Source organism: Hirundo rustica, chromosome Z, assembly GCF_015227805.2.
Source record: "Hirundo rustica isolate bHirRus1 chromosome Z, bHirRus1.pri.v3, whole genome shotgun sequence".
NCBI classification, from domain to species: domain Eukaryota; kingdom Metazoa; phylum Chordata; class Aves; order Passeriformes; family Hirundinidae; genus Hirundo; species Hirundo rustica.
The window spans coordinates 34,937,583-34,950,648 of record NC_053488.1 but is presented as its reverse complement, the minus strand read 5'-3'; the positions used below and the strand labels follow the sequence as shown (position 1 = coordinate 34,950,648).

Sequence of the window (13,066 nt, the reverse complement as noted above, 5' to 3'; positions counted from 1 at the left end):
GGTACAAGCCCCAGTGAAAGCCAGATTTCTGGCCATGTTGTTCAGGCTGGGACGGTGGTTCAGTTCTGCTGGGAACAGCATAATACTGGCTACAGAGGTCTGCCAGGAGTCAGTGGAAGAGCCAAGTTACTTACCTGTTAGCCTGTCAGCACTAGTGAATGGATTATGCTGCTGTAAAACAAAAAACAGCTTGGTTTTAAAACATTTAATCTCTTAATATTCTGCAACTCATAAATTAATATGATTTTATCCATTTACAGAAATATCTTCTCAATATTGAATGGATAACTTGCATAGAATCAGTGCTTCTCTATATTAAAAATAATCTGCCATCCCATCTTAAATGTCCTTACTGCTTTGAAGCTATGTAGTTAATGTACAATATTTCCAGTATGCACAGAGATTAAAAAGATACAGAGCTGAGAAAGTTTCTAGAAAATAATATGAAACTTCAAGACTAAAAAATACATAGAGATTGTAGAAAGCACAAAGGTGAGAACAGGAAGGTGCAAAACTGCATGACGGGATTGTGGTTACTGCATGAGAATAAGGATTAAATGCAAAAATACACAACAAAATTGTAGACGGCTGCAAGAGTTTTAGAGGTGTTGGTGTTGAAGTGGAATGGTGATGAAGTTGTATGTTTCTGAATGGCAGCTGCCATCCTGTTTGTGTTAGGGAAGGTAAGTCTCTTGCACAGAGACTTCAAGAGAGTTTTCAGAGAAGGGACTTGCAAAAGAACAGTGAAGGCATTGATATCGTCTAAAAGCACAAGTGTTTTAAACTTACACTGAGGGATATGAAAAGCATTTTCTTTTTTAAATTTTTTTTTTCCAAACTCAATTGTTTCCAAGTCCATAGGCATGACAGCAAACAGAAATACAGACAAACTGGAAATGAGAAAAATGTATCCGTTTGTGAATGTGGCTCTTTCCCAAGAGAGGCATTTTCTTTGAGACACTTTGTTAAAGGAAGCTGAGAAAGAGAAGACAGGAGAGATGCAATATTGCACTGCAGGTGCGCAGATACCCCGTGAAATAATTCTGATGTTATGTGCTACTTACAAACATACAAGAATTCCCCAAGAGAGAGAGGACATGTGAAGATCATTTGACCAAGAAATTAGTCCTGTGAACAGTTTTTATATGAATATTGGTAAGACAGAAATTGGTCTGAGATTACATTTACAAACAAATTACCTGTTTCACTGTAAGGAAAGAGGTTGGAATTTACAGTGATGGGTCTTTTTTCTTTTTCTTTTTTTCTTTTTTTTAACTCAGTCTGCAATTAGATGCTAAACCAGTGTTTCCAACTTTGCATTTTCAGTGCAGAAAATGTTAGCGTGACCCCACAAAAGGCAACAACATTTCTGCTAAGACTTTTTGTCTTATTTTGAGGCATCAGAAGTCATGTCTTCAGCTGGTAAAAAAGCTGAAAGCCAATGCGTTAGGCAGCACAGGCGTAAGGAAGAAACTGAGAGTATGCAGCATGGCTGAAAATTATATTGCTCATGTTCCCAAGGTGCTTAACTTCAGATGGCAGCTATCTTCTTAGAATTTTCTGCCAGGGGCAGCTTGGAGGTCTGGAAACTATCACATGGCCTAAAACCCTCCATAAATTGAAAAATGACTGTCATTAGTTGCACTTTGGCTTCCTTATACAAACACACTCACTTGCTTGTTTAAAGGCTGATAAATAGTTATACTATGATGGATAATGATGAAACTGAGCTGGAGAGACATTATGTAAACAGAGATGTAATTTACAGCAGAAAAGCAAAGCCTATACAGCAGGAACAAATGGGATATTTTTGTTCTTTGCAGCCTGAGCCTCAGAATAAAACATTTTAATGCTGTGTTTTTAATGTTAGAACTGTCAGACTTCCGAGCAACTAATCTCAACCTTTTATTCTTTTTGAAGAATTTCCGAATAGCACAAGGATGTATATGCTAATACTGTAAGTCATGAATTCATCATTGACTGGCACACAGGCAGGTGTTTTTCATTGAGATGTCTGGGTTTATCTTGATACATTTTTTTTACATCCATTAAGCCTTTGGGGTTCATTTCAGTCATTTGCCAGGCGCCCAGACATAGTGACTGTATCTCTTGTGGGGCTGGATGAGGAATATGTTTAAAGTGTTTATGTTTCCCTTGACCAAGAGCTTAAAAACCCAAAGCAGAACCTGATCAATAGAAGTCTTTATCCATTTCTTAAAATATGCAGTGCTGTTTAAAAATACATGTGTTAACACTTTAATATAATCTTTGTTTCTAAAATAAAGTATATTGCAGTGGGGATTACTAGGGGTGATATTCTTCCACAGTAACACAAGGAAACCATAGACTAAGTTGTTCAATGCAGCTGCATTTTCCTGGCCTTTGCTTCTGTAAGCTTCTTGTGCAGCCATTTATTTGTGTCACTGGATATTTAGATAGCGAGCCCAAGATTGGATTCCAAACTTCACAAAAGGAGGCTGGATTGACTATTTACCTTTGCTTCTTTCTTAGATGAGGCTCAGGAGAGTGCCAAAAAATAGAATAATAATACATATCAAAGTTTTCTTCTGGTATCAAACAGCTTTTTCCCACTGTATTTTTTTTTTCCTTATGTCATTTGCAGAACAGTAGGGGATGGAAAAGTGTTACAAGAATCTGAATCAAGTAGACAAATGAATTTAGTCATTTTAGATTAAAAATTCCTATATGAAAAAGAAATTGAAAGCAAGAGATACAAATTTAAATGATATGTTAATAAAACCAGGATTTTTACCAGGTACTTTCAGAATTCTGGGCAGCTGCAAATCAAATTAAACAGATTTTATTTTTATTTTTTTCCCACCTTTGAAAATAAAGGGCAATTGAATGGGAGATTTTTATTGTAACAAGCGTTTCCCTTTTATTATTTTATCTTGTGTCCATTCTATTTAGTCTCTTCTGGGCTGTGTCATTCCATGCCTGACAATACACATTTTGTATTTCATTTATCATCAACATAGTCTTTACTTCTGTTGTCTAAGAAGAAAAAATACCTGTTTATATCATGACATGGAGAGTGGAAACCTACAAAATATTTAGCTTAAATTCATTGTCCTTTTTGAAGTTGGTTATTCCTGCCAGATTTGTCATTTTAAGGTGCATTCTGTAACCCATATGTGCATATATCAGTATCTCCTCCAGCTGTGGAAAAGGAATTGCGGTCAGAGTAATAAAGCTCAAAAAACAATGTGGAAGCCTCAGAACTAAATAGTTTTCAAACTGGAGGTTGCAGACAGGATTTGGAGTGTGGCCTGAGTGCTGCATGGGGCGTGGATGGAAGGACTGAGAAAGAGCAGTGTTCTGTCAGTCCATAAGCTACCCAGTGGCTACTTCAGGGTGGGGTGCCTTTCGGTGTGCTCTTGGCATGTCTGGAATGAAACAGCACATAAGAGATTTATAGCAACCATGTGTTGGCACTCTGTTATCCCTCTCTGACAAATAATGCTTTGGCTTTTCAAGATGCTCAGGTTTTTTTCGAGGTAGGTGTGCATCCTGGAACTCAACATGTCTGGAATTACTTTTACAGCAATTCCACGTTGAGTTTGACCATTCTTCAAAAATACACACTACAGTTTAGAGACTAAAAGTGTCATAATTGCAGAAAGGCACAGGTTAGGTGTCTGCTACTGATTTCACTATTGAATCGGAGGATGGTTAAAGTTGGAAGGAATGTCTGGAGGTCACAGGAGCATGTAGAGCCAGTTGCCTGGGGCTCTGTCACATGACTTTGGAATATCTCCAAGGATAAAGACCCCACAACCTAAATTATATTATGACCTTTTTGGGAGTCCTTCCATGGTTGATTAGGCTTTTTTAAAAAAAAAGTTAACTCTCTTACTCAAAAAGTAACTGCAAGTGTGTGAACTAACAGTAGATTTAAGAGCTCTTGTATGTATGTGTGTGTGTATATATATATATGTATATTAATATGGACTGGACTATCTTAAGGATTTATTTCTTTTCCTTGATTGCAGAAAGGTTTATACCATTTATTTCCTAGTGTAACCTGCTTAGTAGCTATGCACTTAATAAATATTCTAGAGATCTACCTGGGATTTTTCAAAGTATTTGTTCCCCTTGCCTTTTTTTAACTGAATTAGAAAATAAGCAGATTTTCTTTAAACGTTTGAAAAACATATTGTCAACGCTGATGTTTGCTGGAACAGCAGATGGGTATGCTGACATTATGGTCGATGATGATTTAAAAAAACCCTAAGGTACTGTAGTCTGGACAACAATGCATGTCAGAAAGGAAGTTGAATGATAAGGATAATGGTTAAACCTGCAAGTACTGGGGCAATTTGGCTCATGTTAGGTCATATGGTACTTGTTTATACTTACAGTGGGCATATAAAACTTCTGGAATTTCCAACTGCATCTTTTCTTTTCTTCCAGATAGTAAATCTTATAGAAGAAACTGGACACTTTCATATCACAAATACAACCTTTGACTTTGATCTTTGTTCACTGGACAAAACCACAGTCCGTAAACTACAGAGTTACCTGGAAACATCTGGAACCTCCTGAGGATTCAGCATATGGCTGAACTGTTCTTTAAATGACATATGCAGAATGATGTGACCAAAATGGAGGGGGGAAAAAACCCCATAAACCTCTTCAGCTTTTATTTTTCCTTAAAGCCAGTCTCTTGATAAGCGAGAGAAAAAGTGACCAGACTCAGAGGACCACTCTTCTCAAGAAGAAAATGCTCTGGAAGTTTGCCTGGATAGCCTTGAAAAACAAACACAGAAAAACAAACAAAAATACTTGTTCTTAATGAATGTGTATGGTGTCATGTATCTCTCTCTGTGGTGTTTAAGTCCACAAGATGAATGCATGTTCAACACACTGCCTTACTACATAACTGATCTATTTATTATTGCATACATGTATCCTAAAGTCAGTAAGTCACTCAGTGACACTACCAGATATTGAAAGTAGTGGGATCCCTTGTGTGCTCTTTTGATGCAGTACTTTCACAAGCCTATTAACCTTATTCATATTAGAATGCCACTTCTTGCTATCTTTCTTTAGTCAATTGAAACACTACAGTCTTGATTCCACCTCTGCAATTCCAGGAAACAAGATACAAACTTGACGACCAAGCAGTGGTCCTATATTTCATTTCTTGTCTATCACAGTGGGTTGGACCACAGAAAGTTGGACTGCAGGTCCTTGATTCTATCCACTTATTGATATTGACCATGGTTAAAAAGTGCACCAAATAGGTTTCATATGACTTGCTGTCTAGCCTCAGTGAATAAACCGATAAGACTTGTAACAAAAAATGTTATGAATACTGTCCTGAATCTGGCAACTCTTGCAGCCTACATTCTTGTGTCCATTTAAATGTCGCAAAACTAAATATATATTGGAGTGAAGGTGTTCTGCTAGAGCTCATGATAAAAGAAAAAGCAATGGTTCTGTCTTTAAACAAAATGTTGTAGAAAATTCTTAATTTGGAGCTATTTATTACTTTGAGTTTCAACACTCTTCTGCTTCTAGTGTGTGACTTGCCTCTGCCATAAAACTTTTTGCATAACATTTGTTTGTTCATATAGTATATGATCTGCTTAGTTTGTTTTGGGGATTTTTTTTCTGATTTAGTTTGTTCTTTTACAACTTTTACAAAATTAAAACCTTTTATTTGAAAAGGAAAAAAAAAAGTTGTTATACTGTTAAATAAATACATGGAAAAAATGCATGTATATCATCTGTATGTGTGTGTTTATATATACACGTATACTGCACACCTGTGTATATATATACACACATACATGCATGCACATATGCTTTTTAAACTGTCCAGGTTTTGGTATCTGTTCAATAACCTAATTATGTTTCCAGAAGAATTTCTTGTCTATAAAAGTTAGTTAGTGTTCTTTCATACCATCCATAATTTCTTAAAATCAGGATTCTTGATCAAATGAGAGGATGTGTACTCAGTTTCATATCAATGCTTCATGCTCTCATATTGCTGATGGTTTCTTGATGAAATCATTAGCTTTATATTAAAAATCAAAATTCCTAAATTAAAAGAGACAATAATAATTTTAAAAATACTTCTGGATGCAAAGGTTTATTCAGGTTTACCAGACTAGAAAATGTATCTTGTTGCTAGACAGGCCAGTATGTCATGTGTATGCTTACATGCCACATGTAGTCTCTATGTGTAGAGCTAAACGGTAGTATCTTTATGACTTACTGTTTCATGTGCACAGTTTGTGCAGCACTGAAAAACTATTGGGGTTATTTCTTATTCAGATGGTAAATCTTAATACTGTTTCTTTAAGTCCAAAGAAAATTTTACACTTTACTCTTTTTGAAAGGGCACGATACATATTGGGTTGGGGGGCTTATTTCTTATTTAAATGTTGTTTGATCATACTCCGCAGGAAGTCCTCCTTAGACTTCTGAAGAATAAGTGTACTTTTCAGTAATGTTATGACTCTTATTGATGATTGGCATGAAGCATACTTGAAGCGTTATGTTATTAAGTCCATGTCTTAATGTGCAATTGGGGAGGGGATGGAGGAGTGGGCTTGTAATGTTAACTTTACTATTGACAGAAGGCAGGTAACGATGGGAAGGGAAAAGGGGTGCATGTAAAGGGGATAAACTTCAATTTTTATTGATTGTTTTATATAAAAATGTTTGGTAATCTAAAAGCAACCTTAAAACCTTTGGTCTACAAATGTGTGTTCAACTTTCCTGTCTTTTAGTTATACCTGATGTATATGGAAATTTGTCCATTTAGACTTTTCTAAGTAAGTCTTGTGGTAAAGACTCATTGAGTTTCAGAAGGGGATACTTCTAGTGTGACTATTGCACTGTTTTTTTAGAAATGGTGAAATGAATAATTTTACCCTTAAAAATACCGGATAAGCTTTATTGTACACTGAGAACAGGGGTGGAGGAAAAGAGAAACTAGGTGAATAGGCATAAAAGGGAGATGAAATCAATTACAGTATCAAACAGTGCTGGATTTCATGCAAACTGTGGATAATCCTTAAACTCTTAAGTTTTCTAATTCATTGAGAGAGAAAAAATAGATAGTTGGTGTCAGTCAATATGTGTGTTGACTTTTTCACAAAACTCATAGAAACAGAGTGACTAAGTTTTGATCTAAATTTTAAAGTTAGCTATTTTCATCTAATTTTGTATTCAGAAACAAAATAAATCTATGTTCACCTAATTTCAGACATTTGTATTTCTCTTGAAGGAAAAACAAGAAGATACCCTTCCAAGTCTTTAACGTCTATAAGCAGTGATCTTTGGGACGGGTTAAAGTGTTTTGGCAACAAATGTTTTGAAGTTTTTCTTACCATAAAGCTGTTTAAAACACTTACGAGAGAATTCGGACCAGACAGACAGGGATTAGCAGTAAAGTCCAGTATCTCAGCATGAATCACTGTTTCTAGAGCAGTAGTTGTATCCAGAAGCAAAGACAGTTCTCTCACTAGTAACTTTCTTCCTCAGGAAGTGGATGTCCAATTGGGTAGACAATTTAAAAAAAAAAAAAAAAATTAACTTTTCATTCTTTTTACAAATTCTAATAAGCTGAGAGGCTTTACAAAGCTTTCAGTATCATCTAGATTTGAAGGCCATCTTAGTCCGCGATAAAGAAAAAAGAGCTAGAAAGGAGCTTTCCTCCTCTCATACACTGAAGTGGGGAGAGTCTTCCAAGGTAAAACTAAGTCCGTGCTCCGTCTCAGTCTTTGGACTGTAAGAAATGGTTGAACATTTCTCTCTCTCTTCATTGGTTTGGTGTTTTTAGGAAAAATCTATGCTTTCAATTTCAGAAACAACATGCACTCAGTACAGTGCATTTGGAGAGCCCAGTATATTTCTATTAAAAGTTTCTTTTAGCCTCTGGGAAGGAAATTACAAGTTCTTGGGTTTTGCCTGACCCATTGTTCTTCTTTCCCATTCTCACAGTGAAATAAAGTACTTTCACAATCTAGTTTGAGTCCTTGGTCCTTACTTGGTATAATCTTCCTTTCCTAGAAGCTATACTAATGTTTTGGGGTCTCTTGAATGACTCATTGATTTTAAGACCTGTCACTTAGTTTGCAAAATTGGTGAGAAAGCTGTAGAATTGGCTGAAGTGAAAACTGCCTCATTCATTTGGTTTTCTTGTATGCATTATCTTATTCCAGACTCTGTTGGTAAGATTTTTGATTTGTTCATATACAGCCTATCCCATCTTTTACCACTTGCAGTTGGATGACAGACTATCTTTTAGTAAACACTTATTTCAGTCTACAGAGTCTGTTTTGTGTTTGCTCATTGGTCTGTGGTTTGCAGAAATTAGGTGTCATGATGAAAATTTTGTCAGGTTTTCAGCCACAGCAGGAGCTAGGAGGAACTACAAAAATAAGCAGTGAAATAGGAGATGTTCCAAAGTTTAACAAGTGTGAGACATGTGTTTTTATTAGCCTCAGTAGTTTTCTTAATTGTCAACAGTGTACAGTAGAATGTAGTGTACACCAGGAAGCTACTCTGTATGAAGCCTAACTGCTGGGCATAAAAACCTTACTAACAGACGACAGGGACTAAAACATATATCTGCAGTGCTTTTGTGCATGCTTGGGAGTTAATCAGTGCATTAACACTGCTAAACCAATGACATTTACAAGGCTGGCTCTGTGTCTGGACAGATAAATTAACATCAAAGCACACTCATTGTAAGGGCCTTGCATTTGATTGTGGAGCAAGAAATGCCACTGTGACTAGACAGGAAAGAGAAGTATTTACCACAGTGAGAACAAAGCCCCTGGGGTGTGGAGTTGGGATGGGGAGACAAAACCAAAGGTGTAAAGAAGAGATGCAGTAATACAACTGCCTTGGTTTGCTACTGTGAAATCTGTTGCAGTTGTTGCTGGGAGACAGAAGGAGATGGAAATTGCTGCAACAAAAATTTTGAGGATGTTTTGTTGTTTAGGATGCTAATGTCTGTTTTGCATTTGTTTCAGTATTGCTTCTGACTTACATTCTATGTTTTACCTCAGCCAGGCTGATTGTACTGTAAAGTGATAATGTTGCATTTTTCATTTACTTTAATTTTTGCATACTTGAAATTTAAGTGAAGTCAAATGTAGGCCTGAGAGCGCAGCAGATGTATTTTTATTATCATTCAATATAATTCTGAATGGAAGTAACCATTTCCCGAATATTCCATCAAATGGATTATGCATTTTTGTATGTTCCCCTAGGACTAATGCTGTAAAGCTGTGATTTCTGTTAGTAAACTTCACCCTTCTCATCACAGCAAGGAATAAATTATTAGCTTTTATCATTGCTTACAGAGAGATAGAATGCAACGTCTGAGTCCTGTTTAGGCAGAGTGGGTTTGTGAAGGTGTCAGATACAGCTTTTTAATAAGACCTAGAAATAAAACCTATTTCTTTTGAGGAGGAAAAGAATAGAAAATATTTGCTTAAAATATTTCTGCTCTGATAATGCTGGGGTTTTCCTACAATTACATTCCTCTTTCAAATCGTTAAGCATCTAATCACTGGTGACTACATACAGACTATTAAAGAATCAAAGGAATTGAAAGTACAGGCAAGTTTGTATTAAAATCTTGGCTGTGCAAGGAATAAGGTCATGATGCTGGTACTGCTTTCAGTGCAGGGCAGACATTCCTAGCACATGTGGTTTGTGTATCCTCATCTGAGTGGGTGGTCTAGAAAATGGTGCAAAATGCCGCGGGAGGGCTTAGTTTTTGAGTGGTGCAGAGGAAACATTCATGATATGCTCAGCCAGTACCACCCAGGCTATCCAAGATGAAGCAGTTTTCTTTCAACTTTTATGAGCAGCTACGTTTTCACTTTGCCTATGCAGCTAAGTATTTTAATTTTTTTTTTTTTTTTAATGACTCTGTTAGTTCCCAGTTTTAAGTTCCATGCTTGCTAAACACCTGGTTAGATTTGGGTTGGGGTTATTGTGATGTGGCTGTTTCTTTAGAAAAGTCATAAGACAGAAGTGAAACATGATAGTGACTATTATTGTTATTTTTATTTTTATTACTATTATCATCTGTCCAACAGGTATAAGCCTCTGAAATGTTTACTTTCAAATGTTGTCTTGCACGTAAGAAAAAGTTAATACTGCTTTCATTAGTATCAGGTTTTGTTAGCACAGTGTATAGTAAGTGGATGAATTAGGAATAAGCTTCTGTGAAAGTAGACATGTCTAAAATCAAGATGTGGACTAATGGTCTTTTGGACCACTGCAATCAGGGCAGCCTAGAAATGCTTTGGTTGTTAGTGGAGAAACGCGTGAATCTCAGCCTGTGTATAAGGGGAAGTAGAGATTAAGGTGCTCAGTTAGTTTTCAACTATCTCATGCCAAAGTTCCCTTGGACATCTACTCACAACTTATGTAAAAACTTAATTCAGTGTCTGCTGGGACTTTTCTGTGCTAAACGCCTCTTTCTCTTTGCATTGTCACAGGTATGAGTGTAAATTGCTACAATAGGCACTTGCTACTGTCTTGCAACTATGAAACAGAATTCTGCAGTGCCTTGGTTTATGTTAAATTATGTTCACAATTAACCATAACGCTGGTTGTTCAGATGAATTTTCTTTATCCTTTAGTCTTTTGTGGTAACATTAATATTTTCAGGGGGACAGGTAGGGGAGGAAGAGCAGAGAGAGACTTGTTCTCTCTCCATCAATGCAGTGTCTTCTCTCATTCCTGATTCACATTCCAAAGATAGTAACTCTAACAATAAAACATCAAGGGTCAAGCTCTTCCCATGAGAATGTGATGGATTAAACATCTGCAGAACCTTTGGTGGCCTAAATCAATCCTGGATTTACAGTTTCTTCAAAAAGATTTGTAGCAAGGAAAGCAAGATTGATTCTGCTTCACAAAATTTTTGAGGTTAGAAAGGAACTTGAGAGATCATCTGGTCCAACATGGTTTCTCTTTGAAAGTCCCACTGGGCTTTTGCCAGATTCTTTGGGACGCTCTTTGTGTTGGCCCATTCCCAGGGAACTGAATGTTCAAGTAAACTAAATGTAGCTTTATGCTAAACTAAATGCTAGAAGAGCATCCAGCCACGCTCTTACAAGCCTTATGTCATTGTTCCTTTAAGAATAGGCTTTGCTTCTTCCTGGATAAATAGTTTCTACCCAAGGACCAAAGTTGGTACGGATCTCCTATTCACAGGAAATGGAAGTAATTTTAAAAAGGAGCCTTTTCAACAATTTTGATATGCTGCCTTACAGTCCAAATGTATTTGGTTGGCTCTGGATTTTACACTAATGAAAATTTTTCTTCTTATATATTTAATAATGAACATGCTATATCATAGAATCATAGATTGGTTTCATACAGAAGAGACTGCTAAAAATTACCTGGTTCCAACCTCCCTGCCATGGCCAGGGACATCTTCCACTAGACCAGATTGCTCAGAGCTCCATCCAGCCTGGCCTTGAACATCTCTGGGAATGGGGCATCAACAGCTTCTCCAGGCAACCTCTTTCACTGCTTCACTACCCTTACATTCAAAAGTTTTTTCCTAAAATCTAATCATACCCTTTTTCAATTGAAAACCATTTTCAGTTCAAACTTTCTCAATTCAAAACCATTACCTCTTGTCCTGTCGCTATAGGACCTGGTAAAATATCTTTCTGTCTTTCAAATAAGCCCCTTTTAGTTATGAGAAGGTTGCAATGAGGTCTCCTCTTCTCTTCTCCAGGCAGAACAACATCAACTCTCTCAGACTGTCTTCATAGGAAAGGTGTTTCAGATCTCTGACCATTTTCATGGCCCACTCTGGCCCTGTCCTGTGCTGGGGACCTCAGCTCTCACCAGTCTGTCAGTGTTTTTCCTGTGTGTAAAGCATAATTTCTCATTATGGTCTGAGAAGAGGGGATGATCCATGGGTCTCACATACTACACAGCTGGCACCTGTTCCGCCTGCTAACTGACTGTTCCCCCAGAGCTGCTCCCCAGACCCAGTCTGCAGCCTTCTGCCTGCCATAGCAGACCTCAACATTTGTCCTTGTTAAATTTCACAGGGTCACTGCCATTCCCCTTCATCCCACCTGTCCAAGTCATGCAGCCCTTTCATCAAGTATTTGACAACAGACACCACAGCCTGGTGTCATAGCTGAGGCAAGTGCAATACATCTTGTCCCTCGAGACACTGATAATGGTGTAAAATGGGACAGATCCCAACAGACCCCTTGGGAATGCCACCCCAACCAGTTTCCAGTTCAGCACAAACCACTAGTCACCAGCCTTTACACCTAACCCACTTGTTTTTCTCATGTAGCTGTCTCCCCACCCATGTCTCAGTGCCTTAGCCCAAATATGGAAATACCATGGCAGAATCATTTGGTTACTAAGGCTGTGGTAAATTACATCCACACCTCTCACTTTTACTCTTGGTAAATGCATGATGTTACTTGACACAACTTCCACCTTCGTATGCCTGGAAGAAATTTCCAAAGGCATTGACTACATGAATTTCCTAGAAATTGAGATGATAACTGACTTGTAGTTCATCAGTTCACTCTTCTTTTCTGTTTGTAAGACATAGATACTACATTTGCCTTCCTGTAGTCACAACCTGTCAATCTGTTAGGGTTTAGCTATGCTAGGGTGTCAGCCAGCTGGCTTAGCACCTGTTGATGTGGCCTTTCAGGTCCTACACACACATGGAGGACAACATTGCTCCAGACTCCTTATTTACAACCAGTACTTCCTTTCTTCCTCGAACCCTGTCCCTAGTCTTCCTCAAACCCTGTCCCTAGTCATGAAGGCTTGGTAGTGATGTCCAAGATGAAAGCGACACCAAGCATCCCACAACCTTATCCACGGCCACTAAAATTTGGATCATTATGAGTGGGACAGTTAATCAGACCATAAAGCTCAATCGTATGTAGTCTGACCCATGGCTACTGTGCAGTTTAGAGTAGGAAAAGCATCCATCTTCCCATCTGGAGCATTTCTTCTCATGAATGGGGGTTCCAGGTAACCAGTTACAAGGATTTTCTGTCTCTTCCTATTT

General features: G+C 37.6%; 1 protein-coding gene across 3 annotated transcripts in view; it reads left to right on the top strand.

Annotated features, from left to right (window-relative positions):
• The window catches only part of MLLT3 (MLLT3 super elongation complex subunit), a 129,355-nt gene extending 121,413 nt beyond the window's left edge, over nt 1–7,942 (top strand). For all 3 annotated transcript variants that reach the window (XM_040090703.2, XM_040090702.2, XM_040090701.2), the window contains one exon: nt 4,435–7,942. In XM_040090703.2, the coding sequence (XP_039946637.1) occupies nt 4,435–4,566 (132 nt within the window). In that variant the 3' untranslated portion in view covers nt 4,567–7,942. The remainder of the gene's footprint in view (nt 1–4,434) is intronic.
• Nucleotides 7,943–13,066: the final 5,124 nt, after the last annotated feature.